At 36.6% G+C, this 16450-nt stretch overlaps 2 protein-coding genes and 1 pseudogene across 7 annotated transcripts; 2 read left to right on the top strand and 1 right to left on the bottom strand.

The window, feature by feature from the left end:
• Positions 1-4422: 4422 nt before the first annotated feature.
• Positions 4423-6426, top strand: LOC125210938 (putative protein phosphatase 2C 24). 2 transcript variants are annotated; one of them, XM_048110587.2, is made up of 4 exons: positions 4423-5024; positions 5100-5450; positions 5527-5632; positions 5930-6426. In XM_048110587.2, the coding sequence occupies exons 1-4, from the start codon at positions 4581-4583 to the stop codon at positions 6184-6186; spliced, it is 1158 nt and encodes a 385-aa protein (XP_047966544.1). In that variant the 5' UTR covers positions 4423-4580; the 3' UTR covers positions 6187-6426. The 2 variants fall into 2 exon arrangements, with proteins under 2 accessions (XP_047966544.1, XP_047966542.1); XM_048110585.2 differs by having other exon boundaries at positions 4426-5024; positions 5913-6426.
• Positions 6427-8159: 1733 nt separating this feature from the next.
• Positions 8160-12342, bottom strand: LOC125210939 (serine/threonine-protein phosphatase PP1 isozyme 2-like). The gene is made up of 4 exons (XM_048110588.2): positions 11700-12342; positions 10048-10607; positions 9756-9970; positions 8160-8505 (listed from the first exon to the last, which is right to left on the bottom strand). Exons 1-3 carry the CDS (start codon positions 11884-11886, stop codon positions 9800-9802), a joined length of 918 nt encoding a protein of 305 aa, XP_047966545.1. The 5' UTR covers positions 11887-12342; the 3' UTR covers positions 8160-8505; positions 9756-9799.
• A 1714-nt stretch (positions 12343-14056) lies between these two features.
• On the top strand, positions 14057-16342 carry LOC125215806 (metal tolerance protein A1 pseudogene; annotated as a pseudogene). 4 transcript variants are annotated; one of them, XR_016136718.1, is made up of 3 exons: positions 14057-14177; positions 14943-15075; positions 15183-16342. The product of XR_016136718.1 is annotated as a metal tolerance protein A1 pseudogene, transcript variant X4 (transcript). The 4 variants fall into 4 exon arrangements; XR_016136715.1 differs by having other exon boundaries at positions 14082-14251; XR_016136717.1 differs by lacking the exon at positions 14057-14177 and adding an exon at positions 14321-14484.
• Positions 16343-16450: the final 108 nt, after the last annotated feature.

Raw genomic sequence — 16450 nt, 5'->3', positions numbered from 1 at the left:
TGTGACAGCCTATCATGCAAAATGCAAGAGCCTAGCACCAAAAACACCAATTAGTATGTCACATGTATCTTCAACACCATTTATGTTTTTGTAGTGCAATCGTCTATTTTATTTTACCAAATTAATCTTTGAAATATTCATTAAAGTATATGCCCTTTCTTACTTTAAGTATACCAAATTATTAATTAATTGTATTAAAATATTTACATTAACAATGTCGATAAGAACTAGCTATAATTATTTATCCTTACGTTTTTATCTCATTTTCGGGAGTAGTAATCTAAAATTACCACGATAATTTCAAATTTATTTATTTGTGATTTGTATAGATTCCACTTGAAATTGATCAAATTAATACGACTCTTGAGATTTACTAAATAGTACTCCTACTAGTGTTTACAAATAATACTAGTCGTTGTAAACTACAATCTCAAAGTCGAATTATAGGTGAAGGTTATAAAGTAAAGTTAATTTTAAGAGTGAACTATATAAATGGCACCTGATCTGTTACTTTCGCACATAAATGGTACCTGATTTTTATTTTATATAGTTTTTGGTACCTATAAATCACATTTTTGGTACCTCATGCAATTTTGACCCCAAAATGCTCTCTAAACAAATACATATTTCCATTTGTATCATTAAGATTATTTTGGGCATACAAAACTAAGTACCAAAAGTGATATTATAATTTCTTCGCTCATTCTTCTCACTCTTTATACTATTATTATTAATCAATATTAAAATTATTATTTTGATATTATAAATTAATAATTAATTTATTTTTTAATATCAGTCAAATATACTTAATTATAGTTATAGTTATAGTTATAGAGTAGTGATATGGGACAATTGCCCATTAAGTACATAACTAGAGAACAAATATCAGCCACAAGATTAAGAAAATCAAGGGCTGATATTCATCCATGTAATATTGAAATTCATCCAGATTTTACATCACTATATGAATGAATTACTTCACTATAAGATGACGAGGGTAAAATTGTCATTTAACAAATGAAAATAGGGTTAAATTCGAAAACATATCATTTTCAAAATTCATCATCGTGCGACTCTTCTCCTTCTCTTCTCATCATTTTGCCAATCCTCCAATTGAAAATCTAGGGCTCAATCGTTTGTCGTCATCGATCATCGTCACCTCCTTCTACTGTGTTCGCTCTTCTCTTTCGTCTCTTTGTGTTTCTATCACAGTTTCGTCACCCAGCTCCTCACCGCGACTGTACTGCCGGTGCGCTGCTACGTCGGTCTTGCCAATTTCGCTCCAGCTTTTGGAGTCAGTCCCGCTCTGCCGCTGCACTCACGGCCAACAGGTCAGTTGCCGTCGTCGTATTACTGCCCGGACATCCCCCACCTCTTTTTGATTTGGTAAGTTCTCAAAATTTTGGTTTTGATTCACAGTTTACGTTTTGTTGAATTAGGCTATTGTTCAACAAAATATTGTTCACAAAGTATGTATATAATGTTTATAGTGATGTTTGTTATTGCGCATATAGTGATGTGTATATTTGCATATATTGAAGTAACTTCTGCATGCCTTATAGTGAAGCAAACATTATTGAGAATCTGAACAGAAATAGTTCACTTTGTAGCATGTTTAGTTCACTAATGATTCGTTTTTAGTTCACTTTGTAGCATGTTTTGTCATTTCAGTGAAGTATATTGAGCATATAGTGAAGTATAATTTGTTTGCATATAGTGTACTATTTTGTCATTTCAGTGAAATATATTTAGCATATGTAGTGAAGTGAATTGAGCATATAGTGAAGTATAATTTGCTTGCATGTAGTGTACTGTGTTGTCCTTTTGGTGAAGTATGATGAACATCTTGTGAAGTAAATAAAGCATATAGTGAAGTATATTTTGCATATAATGATGTATATAGTGCATATAGTGAAGTATTCCATGCTTAGAGTGAAATGTTTGTGATCCATGCTTATTGTGTGCTCTATTTTTTCATCTCAGTGAACTATAATGTGCTTAGAGTGAAGTATAATGTGCTTAGAGTGAAGTATTTCATGGTTAGAGTGATGTGTTTGTGATGCATGCTTATAGTTGATGCAATTTTTATTAGCACTAAACAAACCTGTAAGTATACAGAGTATATATAGTATAGCTAAAGGTCAGTACCGGATATCGAACACGGAGAAGGCAAACACAAAGTGTCTATCCTCTACTAGAACTCAATTACTATCTGGAAGAACAAGAGAATTTGGAAACTTTTGAAAACTGAAAATAACTAAAAGCAATTAACAACTAAATGCAAGCAAAACACAAAGACAATCGATAGAGATAAGGGAATTACAGGGATGTGCGTTCACAGTTATGGTTATACAAATTCCAAACTACAATAATTTAGCACAGTTATTACTTTGATAACGAGTCACCTAGCTTATGCTCATGCGATGCAAACGTTGATTACAAAATTAGGGTTGTCAATCCTAACACGTAACTCCATAAAGCTCCTAAGACCCTTGAAAAGTCCCCACTCTCAATTAACAGTGCCGTTTAAGGGAAGCTAATTGTAGCGTCTACTAAGAGAATCTAACTCGCTAGATCTATCTCACAGTTATTAAGCAAGCTATATTAAATCATACAAGATTGTGTCACTCAATCATGCAGCATCAAAACTACTTAGGGAAGAATCAAAGTAAAAACAAAACGGATATTAAATAGAAAATTGGAATTGTATAACCAAAGTTGTTACTAACACATCCCTAGAATCCTATGAGTTTAGTTACACATAATGAAATAAGTTAAACATATAGATTGAAGGGAAGACAACTGAAACATAAAACTAAAGCAAATAAAACTCGTAGGTTGAATCCTTGTCGTTCTTGATGTTCTTGAAATCCTTCTCCAACTCCTTGCACAAGTAAAGTACTCTAGCTTTTGATCTCTATGAATTATTTTGCAAGTAGAAGCTCTCTCTTATTTGATGAAGTTTGAGGTCTTATTTATAGGGGAAAGTCATTCCTTGTTGTAGAAGGAAAAGATCTTCAAAATATGATAAATCTTGGAGCAAATCTAGGGCATCTCGGATTCGCCGCCTTTCTCCGGCGGGCTGCCGCACTTTGGCCGGCGGTCGCCGCGTCGGAGTCCACAGAGTATGTTTCTCCGGCGGCGGACCGCCGCATGACTTCCGGCGGTCACTGGCCGGCGGTCACAGAGTATTTAACACACCCAATATTTTTTTCTAAAACTCCGTGCCGAAAAATTTTGCCACGGAAGAAGTAGTAAAACTGTAAAAGCCTCTTTCTCAAGTGTGCTCTTTCCCACGTTGGGTAAATTGATGCTTTCATTAGTCTCTCTTACCCCCCCCCCCCACCCAAATTAAAAATGGCACCGCCAGCAATTTGTCTCTCTTCCCTCTTTGGAAATTTAGACATGTTCATAGTTCATAAACCGGCGGTTCCGGTTTTGGAAAATGTGGAACCGAAATCGAATCGTGAGGCTATTTCACGGTTCCGGTTCCGAACCGCTGGTTTTCGGACGGTTCCTCGCAATTCCAGTTCGATTTGACGGTTTTTCATTTTTTTTGGTTATGTAATTTGGAATTTTGGACTTATACAATAAATTGGAACAAAACAATGAATAATTTAAATTGAAATAAGACGAATAATGTGAAATCATATCAATTTATAGAATTTGAGTTGTAATGGATAACAATACATTACAATTTTCAATGCATATAAAACAAGTGTGTCGGAATATAAATTAAAAAAAACATGAAATGGGGGAAAAAGGTTTCACGGTTAACCGCCGGTTCCGATCTAAAAGCAGTCTGAAAAAGCTGCTCCTTGGTTGCTAACGGCTAACGCCTCGAATACCTCATCGGAACCGTCCGGAACCGACGGTTCGGTGACGGTTCGTAAAATCTTAAACCGGAACCGGCCTGCGGTTCCAAATATAGCGGTTCCGGTTCATAAAAAATGTCACAGTTCCAGTTCGAAAACGTAACCGAACCGAAACCGACGATTACGGTTTTGCGTTAATTGTCGGAAACGAAAATGTTGGGCATCTCTACGTGGAACGTGGATGATTCGCCCGAATACACATTGTTGCAAGACTTGGTGATGTCTCTGCTTTATTGTTCCCGATTAACCCGTAACAATATTTTAGGTGGATGGGTGAGCTGAAATGAAACTGAAAGGCTACATTGCCCAAAACGGGGGGGCCTGAAACGTGTCCCGCGCCACCAGAGGAGGGGCCGCCTACGTGTCAAGCATCAGACGATGCGGGCCCCACAATCGAAAGCGAGATATCCACCACTGCGGTGGTCGCTCCCTATTGGTCCACGTTTTCCGGCTCTTAAAGCAGCGCTCGTACACGCGTTGACACATCAACGGCGCTCATTCACTCTTCAATAGGCGCCCCCGCCCTCCGACGCCTCCTACCATAATAATTGCTGCAATTTCTATTCCCCTTTTTTTCTTTTTTCCACGATATTTTCCAACAACTTCAAAAAAATAAGCATTCATTGCTTCTCTTTGCATCAGTCGCTTTCACCCTTCTCTCTTCATTTTTGTTTTTTCGATTTCTATGCTTTCTTCCGGTGGTGGATGGCGGAGATCTGTTGCGGTGTGGTGAGCGAGAGCGAGGGTGGTTCGTGCGAGACCAGCACCAGAGCGGCGAGGAGGCGGAGGGCGGATCCCGCCGTTAAGCGCCGCTGTCTCGATCTCTGCGATAAACCTTTGCATAATTGCGGTGGCGAAACTGAAAAACTCAGTTTGAGATCGGAGAAAGGGAAACAGTTGCCGCCGCCGATCGTTTTGACTCCGATTCTGAATCCGCTGCCGTCGTCTTCATCCGGCGCCGGGATCAGCAGCAATAGGAAGGATGCTCTCCCGAAATTCGGTTTCGCCTCCGTTTGTGGACGGCGGCGGGACATGGAGGACGCCGTCGCGAGTCATCCTTCCTTCTTCCGGAGAGAAAAACGCGATCTCGAAGACGCCGCCGCAGCTCTCCACTACTTCGGCGTCTACGACGGCCACGGATGCTCTCACGTAAATAAAAAAATAAATTGATACTGAAATCGACTGATTGATTGACGCTTACATTCAATTGTGCGAATATTTCAGGTAGCTACGAAATGCAAGGAGAGATTGCACGAGATGGTGAAGGAGGAGTTGCTCCTCGACGACGTCGGAGAAGAAGTATCAGATCGAAACAGTAGCAGCTGGTGGAGGCGCGTGATGGAGCGTAGCTTCACGCGCATGGATAGAGAAGTGGTTGCATGGAACGAAAACGTGGTGGAAAACATGATCCCGAGCTGCCGCTGCGAGCTGCAGTCGCCGGACTGCGATGCCGTCGGATCCACGGCGGTGGTGGCCGTGGTCACTCCGTGCAACATAGTCGTCGCCAATTGCGGCGATTCGAGGGCGGTGCTGTGCCGGAACGGCAAGGCCATTCCCCTTTCCACCGACCACAAAGTGAGTATTGGTGAAAAATGGATTATGTGTTGGTTTAATTTAAGCTAATTGCTTGTTTGACAAAACCGAAATGTAGCCGGACCGGCCGGACGAGATGAACCGGATACAGGCCGCCGGAGGCCGAGTCATTTTCTGGGAGGGTGCTCGGGTTCTTGGAGTTCTTGCCATGTCGAGAGCCATCGGTAACGTTGTTTTTTTTCTATTTCAAACGGTAATTAACATAATACAAATTGCCAAATAAATGTACTGATTTGATGGTCATTTTAGAATTAGTGAAAAAAATGATGTTTTGAACTTAACTAGACAATGTGATTAGATTTTGTTGCATTGCCGAATGCTAATTTGTCCACGTGTTTTAAACCGGCTAACACGTCATGCACCAAATTCGTCGTTAGGATAGAATAATTGCCAAAATCTCGAAATTCATTAGTATTTTAGAAAAGTGATGAGAGGCAATTGTAGGAGATAATTATTTGAAGCCATACGTGAGTTGCGAGCCAGAGGTGACAATAACGGAGCGGAGCGAAGGGGACGAGTGCTTGATACTAGCGAGCGATGGGCTGTGGGACGTGGTGTCGAACGAGACCGCATGCGGTGTGGCGAGGATGTGCCTCAAGGGGAAGGCCAAGGTGATGGACGGAGGCACGGACAAAGCGTGCGAGGATGCATCGATGCTGCTCACAAAGTTGGCTCTGGCGCGGAGGAGTGCAGACAACGTAAGTGTACTCGTTATTGATCTGAGCTGAGCTGATGGGGACGGGCATGTTACATTTCTAATTTTAGTATATCTCACTTTCTCTTTTTTATAAACGTGGAGATGTTTGGTTGTAAAATTGATGGGCACCTCAAGTTTATGTGACGATGAGCTGTCGTTTGTTGAGACAATGTATGTATAGTAAGTGCGGCCACCTTTAATTCCAATTAAGGAGTACTTGTTTTAGTTGACGACTTGACGTGAATAAAATTTCTTTAATCATTGTTTTGTTACAGAAAAACTTTAATTGATTCTGAAATTTGAATGAATTAATACTTTGATTGCATTGGTAAAACAACAAAACTGTAATTGATTCTAAAATTAGAATAAATTAATAATTTGATTACAAGATCTAATTGCTAGTAAAATTAACGATGGGTCGTCCAATATCTGAACATCGTTTGCGTGGAGGAGTGAGTATTAACAGTGGGTCCATTATGTTAATGAATTATGGGTCCATTAAGTGGGGATGCAATCTGCTTTTTCTAATTAAAGAAAAATAATAAGTTAAAAAATAAATTATCTCGTGTGAGAAAAAAATTACAACAAAATATACAAATTAATAAAAAAGAATTTTTCATGAACGAGAATATATTTTTATCTAAAAAGAGCGTTTTGTGGCTTGATTGCTATATTAGTTGGCTGGAGAGTGATCAATTGTTAACTCATCCCTTAGTTGCTAACTACAATTAATTTAAGACTATAATATTTTAGAAATCTTACAATTTGCAATGTGTAAATTTGTTTTTCATTTTTTAATATTAAAAAGATAATAATAACTATTAAATTTAGGGTTTAGAAATACAATGTCAATACAGTATATGAAATACATCAACACGAAGACATAATAATGTCAACACAATTTCATATTGACATTTTACAAGCATAATATTGACATATTATGTAAGGTGTATTGACATAAATCTGTTCGTTAAAAATACGAAAATTCAAAAAAAAATTCAAATTTTTTTCAAATTTTGACATCGTAACATATGCATGTAGTATATCGTTGGAATCCTTATAAAATTATCTTTAACTTGATATATGTTATAAGAATTTAAAGTTTTGGAATTTCTTTTAAAAGTTAGTTATAACTAACTTGACATTAATACCCCTATTGATTTTTATTGGAATTAATCCTATAACATTATTGACGTTTTTTGTTGATCGTATTGACATTTCGTGGTTGATGATTTAGGCCTTTAATTTGAATATATAATGGCTATTATTGAGTTGTAGTTAGCAATTAAACATTGAGTTAGCAATATAACACTCCCCTTAGTTGGTTAGTTTTAAAGTCAGTAATTCTTTTAATTATTTTCTTTAGTTAATAATTAATTATAACTTGAGCAAAATATAATTTCATTTTTGAGTTTTCTAATTGTGAGACTCGAAGAGTCGACCTAGATAGGTACTAGATCACTTAATTAAAAAGTCTTTCACGAACATATTGTACCATAGTTGGCAGTGCGAATCTGTGGTGACTAAAAGGTCACGGATACAAATCCCGCCATCCGCCCAAAGAATTTTGGCCTTACCCCACAAACTCGTCTAATAGGATTAGTCGGATTCCGCCAAAGGCGGATTGAGAACGCGTGTGGTTAAACAAACAAAAAAGTCTTTCACCATTAGTTAAGAAAAACAAAACAAAATTTAAAGACCAATTTGCGTGTTGGTAACGTACATGTGGTAACAGATTGACTACACTGTAAAGACCAATTTTACATGGCATTGTCCTCAAATTAATTATCAGGAGTAAATCCTAATTTTATTTTTTCTTAGACACCGTATATAAAATTAATCCATGAGTGGGTATTTCGAGTAAAAGAAACCCATTTTACTAATTAGACTCGGTAAGAAAAGTTAAGAGAGTTAATTCGTTTATAGCTAACAATTCTGTTAAATAAAGGGAGTTGAATAAATTTGTAAGATAAATTCCAATACTAAATCACCAATTCACTACCAATGACAAAATACTCAACTGAAATTAATCAACGTTACAATGGGAAAGATTCATCAAAACAGTTATCAGGAGGCAACTCATAAATTTAGCAGTAAAAATCTACACTTACATCGCAATTTACCAAAAAAAAGTTGATTTACCCAGTCGAATCATAAACTGCGTTCGGAAAAAAGGGAATGATAAAACAAAACTACAGCACTTGGGGCCATTTGATCATAGTTGCCTCTGAATTAGTCTTTTAGGGGGTATCATCCACTTCACGAAACAATACATGAACAAGTTTCTTAAACATTCTGTCATCGCACAATGCCTTAGTACCATGTTCAAGTCTCCGAGTCCTACAAAATTGAAACGGCCCATATACATAAGGTCACTAAACGAGAACACATTCATACACAGTTTTAATCAAGGATAATAACAATTTGCAAGGCTTAAGCAAACTTAGTGCAAGTATAACAAACATGATATCATACCAAATATAACTCAAATGACTTCTGATCCCTTCTAAGTATGTAACCATGAAGAGTGTTTTATTTACTCATTCTTCACATTTTTCATAACTCTGATTACATCTACTAGAATAAGGGGCAAACGACACATGGTGTTACAAAAGAATCCTACTTAAATAAATTCCTGGCAGTGTAGTTTGTTAAACTACGCCAGCTACAGAGACACTTGTAATTGGGCCTTGGGGTAGAAAATTTAAATTCAAAAGGAATTTCCCACTAAATTAAGTACATCTTCATTGTCTCTATAAAAGAATTGATTGCAAGGGTTTGAAAATATTATCTAAAACCTGTAATGTTCTAGGACCACAGTCAAGAGATGAGAAACACAAACAGGTCGCTTTTGGGTGGTGATTTTCAGACATTAATTTAATGAATTGTAGGAGTAACTAGGTCCAGCAAGCCTTTATGAAACACAAAGCTTCCACCCATAAAATGAGATCCAGATACCATATATACAACCAGGCCCCTGCACCCAACCATGTGGAAGGGACTAAAATGGCAAACAATTACAATGTCATTCTGACTTTACGAAAATACAGTAGAAAATGCAGCTAGTTCACCAGTGAAATTATGTATTGAAGGAACAAAATTGGCTAAAAGAATATCGTCAGTCATTTTGGTATGCAAAATATAAATCATGACAAAGTATGACAGAATATGCAACTACTTACTCAATGGATAAATGATTATGTAGTTGGAACTTGGAAATCCAATGAGAAATGCAAAACATGGGTCATAAAGTCTATTTTTACATATAATAATAAACAAGTCCAAAACTAGAGACATGTGTCAGAAATACTATAGGAATTATTAACCGAGAATGAGAGAAGGCACAAACATGGTACGGAGCATAGATCAAATACCAGCATAATGGCAAGTAAGAATTTAATCTTTTATTAAATAATTATCCTCTAAACATTTCACCAAATTGCATAACAATTTCATCATGGAAGAAGAGATAACCATCCAAAAATAAAAACATATAAAGAAGGCAATACAAAGAAAAAAGGAACTGCTTAAATTGCTATAATGTACTACTAGTAAAATACAAGGTTGGAAGAGAAGGAAACAAAACAAACCTGGATAGTCTCCGAGAGCCATGCACATTATGAGAGCACTTGCTTTAAAAGGGCCGCTTTTTATCACTTGGTTTTAGAATCTGAAATGAGCACATCAAACTCTCATCGACGCTCATCATAGCTCCAGCATTGTCAAACTCACCACAGTAGTTGGGTGCAGAAAATATGGTTACTAGTTGCCTATCAGCGAAAAATTCATAGCCATCTTCTACAACCTGCTCAAACAAGCACATTATCAGATACTATATCCAAATGTGGGAGTACTGAAAGAAAAAAAAGTAAGTAACAATACCTGGTGGGCACGACAAACGAGGTCCATATCATGTTGTGTTAGAAATTCAGCCACTTTATTTTGACCAAATGTGTATGAGACTCCTCTGTCATTCATCCCCCAACCTTTAACTTCTCTACTCGGATCAGCCCAAAGTAGATCACAAAGCAGACCAGACTCAGGAATATCCGTTGGACGAGTTAAATTTCTAATTTGATCCATGTTTGTTAGATCAGGAGAAAGACCACCATGCATGCAAAGAATCTTATCATCTATAAGAGCTGCTACAGGAAGGCAGTTAAAGCAATCAGTGAAAACTTTCCACAACCTAACATTAAAACGGCGCTTGCATTCATCATAGAATCCATATATCCTGTTGATAGAAGCACATTCGTGATTCCCTCTCAAGAGAAAGAAATTTTCGGGATATTTGATCTTGTAGGCAAGAAGAAGGCAGATTGTCTCCAAACTCTGTTTGCCTCGATCAACATAATCCCCTAAGAACAGATAATTGGCCTCGGGCGGGAATCCTCCATATTCAAAAAGCCTCAAAAGATCTCCATATTGTCCGTGAATATCACCTGGGATCCACAAAATAAGTAATTAAATCACAATTTTTCTCAGGTGAAATGAAAAGGAAACTGAAAATTCCACAAACAGCAAATAAGGGCTCCAACTCAACAATAGAGGAGCATGCATCTTTTTTATGTTCTAATACATGCTGATAAGTTGATTTATTTAAATAAAAAATTCTAGTGCAATGCTAATACCTCTAGAATCTCGCTCAGGCACATAGGAGGAAGTTAGTCATGTAACAATATGCGAACAAATTTTTCTTGATGCCACAAACAAGCAAGTTTGCATTACGCTAAACGAGTAGAAGTTTCTTAATAAACAAAAGAGTTTCTTCAACTTGCATATGATTTAGCACTAACAATATCTCACTGGGCTAATAATACCAGTAACTCTAGATTTAACTTTTGGCACAGAAGAATTAGTTGACTGTGAGAAAAATGAGAATCTTGAAAAAGTGTGGTAGCTACTTCTTCCAAAAGGCATCTTGACTCACTAATAGATTCTTCATACTTTCAAGCCTTACAAAGTCTGAAAAGCAAAATGAGTGGTGCAATATAATAGTTCAAATTCCCAAAGAGGCCATTACTTGCAATATTACTAATAACAGCAATATTCCCAAAGACTCACTAATAGATTACTTGCAATATAAAGCAAGTTCATGAGATGGGAAAATGAAAACTTAAGCAAGATATTCACCCTTCTTTAGTTATTCTATATCATCCGGGACCATTCTGTTACAAAGCTATACATAAATGAAAAGTAGCATTAAGAAACAATGCAAAACAGCTTCAATTGACCTAATAACAGAACTAAACCCTACAAAGTTATAATTCACTCACGACATATGACAGCCATGCAACACCAGAATGAGGCTCTACTGATTCTTACACGGCAACCTCTTTATGCAACTCATGGAACATAATTATCATCCATTAATTCAACCCATTTTGCTGAGAAAATTCAACAGCATTAAAAAAATTACCACACCATCACCATTTCTAACGAGTCACCAGCAATTCAAATTTATTTCACATTCTGCAGATGATGAAAGCACAATCAAGCGGACAGGATGAAAAGGGGATGAACGGAAAGTATACCGCAGATCTTGATAGGTGCTTCGAGCTCGAGGAGATTAGGCTGCGATAGGAATATTTCCCGCGACGTGGCGCAGAGAGCACGGATCTCGTTCTCGGACAGCTGCACCTGGCGCACAGTCCTGGCGTTCCGGAACTCCAATAGCCGATTGATGATGTCGTCCAGCACGGCAGGCTCAATCCCCGCCATTCTATCCACCTCCAAAAAGCTCTCAGAAAAAATTACAAACCCTAGATTAACGAAACCGAGAGAAGCACAAAAAAGAAGCCGAAATTCCTCCGGGGCTCAATTTGCAGGGCAATTGCAGCAAAGAAATGATCTTGAGCTCGAAAAGAGGGAAAAGGCAGCTAGGTATTGAGGAATCTAATAAGTCCGATGCGGCGGAGAAGACTAAAAGTTCATGCAAAGAGAAGCAGTGGATTTATTTGATTAAATAAAGGGAGAAAAAGAATCGGTAAATCCGCAGCGGATGCGTAATTGCCTATGCTACGAAGATATTTGGAGTGGACCACGTCTTCTTCTTCTTCTTCTACACTCGTGTTGTGTTATGCTTCTCCTCTCCTTTATTGGGTCCAGTTAGTGCTGCGCCATAGCCACAGAGAAAGAGAGGCGTTGTTTGATTCAATTTGGGGGCTAGGGTTGCGATGCTTATTGGCGCACTTATTGTTTTAACTTTATTTAGATGTTGTTTTCAAGATATCAACGTAAAATAAATCATTTTCTATAGCGTATCTTTTTTAACTGAGAGCAGGACATCTTTTTTTTCTACGAACTTTGTCAAAGTGTCATTTTAGGTCCGTGATTTTTAAAAATATCATTTGAGATCTGCCAATTATGGGTTAATATCAATTGAAAAACTTTTTTACTATTTCCAAAATTTTTTGGATGAAAATACCCTCAATATCTTTAAGAGTATATATATTTTTAATAAACTTATCATATACTCATTTTTTTAATAAATATCTTTATTATATTTTTTTTTATGAATTTTCTAAATATAATTTGACCTTCAATATTATCACTTAATTTTGTGACATGCAAGAAAGATCCTTATTCAATTTTTTATTATTAAAGAAAATTCTTTATTCAATTTTAAAAATTCTTTAATAAAAAAAATTTAAGAAGCAAATTTTGCATGTCACAAAATTAAGTGATAATATTGAAGGTCAAATTATATTTTAAAAATTCGTAAAAAATATATTATAAATATATTTATAAAAAATATGAGTATATGATAACTTTATTAAAAATATATCCCCTTTAAGGTATTGAGGGTATTTCCATCCAGAAAAATTTGGAAATAGTAAAAAAGTACTTCAAATGATATTAACTTATAGTTGGTGGAACTCAAATGATATTTTCAAAGTTCACGGACCTAAAATGATACTTTGACAAAGTTCGTAGACCAAAAAATATGTTCCCTCTTTTTAATTTATTAAGTTTTTAAGATTTGAACATCTTAGCTTTCAGTACACAATCATTTCAAATATTATCTTGTTAGTATTATTACACAATTATTTGAAATATTATCTCATTATAACAACAAAAATTAGATTAGTGAAATCTGACAACGATTGGAGATTACGGTAAATCGTCCCAAATGCTTGAGGGGTCAAAGGTCAGTAAATCTGTTTTTTTGGCTAATTAGGGTGCATTATGTTTATTCTGAATCACGAAATTATTTTGAGATCCTTAATGCAGTGTCTTTTTCAATTTCTTCAGATTTCATTTCAATGTACAAATTTTTAATTAAGGTTGATTATACACATTTAGGATATAGGAGTATTCTTAGTTTTGAGCAATAAGTTATTATTGGAGTAGATTTATTTCATAACCTAGGATCTGTAGATATTAATTTTTGTTGTATTATAGTGAAAAGTCAATTCAATGCAAAAAAGGTAAACGATAAACCTAGTGCCATTCTAAACATTTACTCCTTATTAAATTATTAATAATGAAAAGAAAAGGAAAAATTCCAGTCAAGTCAAATTTCGTATTTAAGATCTATCCAATTCAAAATAATCATTTTGTATAATCCATTTAGGTAATAAAGTATTTATTAAAAATTAAGTTATTTGTATTAAATTGATATTTAAGTTACAGATTACCTTCCCATAAATCAATTCATTGTAATTTCGATCACATGGCATACGACTTTTTTATTGTACTTATCATTGTTTGTTTAAAAATTATTTATTGTGTGAAAGTAAATCTATACTTAAAGAAAATATTATTCCGCATTTAATTATTTTTCTTTTCTAAATTGCATTGCATAAAAATAAAATTGGACTGCAACTGAGGAAGTCAACCTAAATTCATGTTAATTTGCCGAAGAATTTTAGGAAAGTATAAATAAATGCACAGATTGAGCTTTCATTCAGTTTCTTCGATTCAACATTGGCCGCCCTTTGTCTTGTTGTTGAAAATGGGAGGAGATAAAGAAGTATGAGCATTATTTTTTGTCGCATATTGTTGTTTGCGTGAGTGCTCTTTCTTGATTCCCTCCATTCAACACATAGACCTTGTTTTTTTCTGCTTACTCTTTCAACGACTGGTGCGATCTCAACTGCCTTCTCTCTTAACGTTTTAATCAATCGTAATAATAAGTGTTTTTTTTTAACTTGTTGCTTTTGTTCCCTTTTCCATTTCTGATTGCTGAAGTCCTGCTTTTTGCCTACTTTTTGGGTTAATCTTTAACCATTTTTTTTGGTTATGTATGTTTGATTATGTTGAGAATGTTCTTAATCAGTTGCGTGACAATACTTTTTCTGAATCAGTTTTGTGAAGGTGACTTTTGTTTCCTCACTGGTGTCTGATTCAGTTCTGTGATGAACTGGACCACTTGCATTCCTTTGAATTAGTTACTACTATTGCCTTACATTTTAGGTTATTCTGTAAAGGTTTTCTTTGCGTATGTGTGTTTAATTGTATTGATAATACTCATGGCATTCTTGAATCAGTTGTGTGATTGTGACATTGGTTTCCTCAAGCATTGCAATACCTGTCTGAATCAGTTTTGTGATTAAAAATCGTGTCTTGAAAAACTGGGCTACATCTTTGAATCAGTTACTTCATGTTGAAGCCGTGTCTTTGAATCAGTTGTCTGAATGAATTATGTATGATGAATAGCTTTCCTCTTACATTGGACGCTTGTGGGATTGTTTTATGTGAAACTGGATCTGTTTCATTGCAATCTGTAGTACATTTCCTAGGCCCTTGCTTATTCCTTATATTGATTTGATTAGGTTGGTTTGTTCAACTCTTTCTCGATATCTTAAGCTTCAAGTTTCGCTGCAATCAAAGAATTGTGAAGCTTGACCAAGCAGTGAGGCATTGCTGCAGCCATTCCTTTCTCAAGGGTCAAGGCAGGGGGCTGAGGTAAGAAGTTTGCATTTGATAACGAAGGACGGATGAGGCTTTGCGATCTACTTTTTTAATTAATCTTTGTTGGTTGATATGTTTCTTGGATGAATTCTCATTTTCAGATGGGGCAGGAGATCTCCGATTCAGTTGAATTATCGCAAGTCAAGATAATAGATTCGGGGGTAGCCATTCGAAGTCACAAGTTCTCCTGCAGCAGCACTTGTCCATTCTTAGAGCATGGCTACAGTCAGTCAGATTCAGCACAGTGGTCAAAGGCAGCTACCAAACTTTGCGGGCTTATAGTCTGCTACCTTATAGTCATGGTAGTCGAGATTCTTGGAGGTCTGAAAGCTAACAGCCTAGCTATTCTTACTGATGCAGCTCACTTGCTGTCTGATATTGCTGGATTCTCCATTTCTCTCTTCACTGTTTGGGTATCAGGTTGGACAGCAACACCAGAACATTCTTTCGGGTACCATCGTGTTGAAGTTATTGGAGCACTCCTATCAGTGCAGCTCATATGGGTCATGTCTGCATCTTTGATCTATGAAGCGATCAAAAGGCTTATCACAAAACAGACGGAAGTGAATGGCCGTCTCATGTTTGTACTCGCTGCCTTCAGCTTGGTTATTAATGTTATCTTGGTTCTTTGGCTTGGTCACGACCATCATCACGGCCATTCTCACCACGACCATTCTCACCACGGCCATTCTCATCATACCTGCAACGATGAGGGCCATAACCATGAAGGAGAGGAATCAAGAACTGGAGATGAAGAAAGTATGAATCTCGTCTCGACTCCACATGGGAGCAGTCACATGTTGAACATCAACATTCGAGGGGCATACCTGCATATAATATGCGACTGCATACAATCCCTTGCAGCAATGGTTGCTGGTGTTATTATATGGGTAAAACCGAAATGGCTTGTGGCCGATCTGATTTGCACGCTTCTGTTCACCACTTTTGCTCTAACCACTACATTCACCATTATAAGGGATATAATCCATGTGCTGATGGAGAGGGCGCCAGCCGACATTGATGCTGCTCGTCTTGAAAATGGTCTCAAACTGATCACAGGGGTTCGCCATGTTCACGATCTTCACATCTGGGCCATCACGCCAGGTAAGCACGTGTTATCGTGTCATGTTGAGATTGGAGCTGAAGTCAGCCCTCAAGGAATACTGCAAGAGATTAGGGAATACTGTGAACTAACCTACAAAATTTCTCATGTAACAATACAAGTTGAACAAGAGTGATATACTAATATTGTCATTTTTTATCTTCAACTGTATAACTGATTCCTTCTCCACAATACACTATTGCGTGACAATAAAAACACTCTTGAAAGTTGAAACCAGATGAAGAATATGCACATTTCGTATAGTAA

This window comes from Salvia hispanica, chromosome 3 (genome assembly GCF_029641045.1).
Source record: "Salvia hispanica isolate PSC_SH4W2 chromosome 3, Shi_PSC_v1, whole genome shotgun sequence".
Classification (NCBI taxonomy): Eukaryota; Viridiplantae; Streptophyta; class Magnoliopsida; order Lamiales; family Lamiaceae; genus Salvia; species Salvia hispanica.
This window is presented reverse-complemented; position numbering and strand designations above follow the sequence as displayed.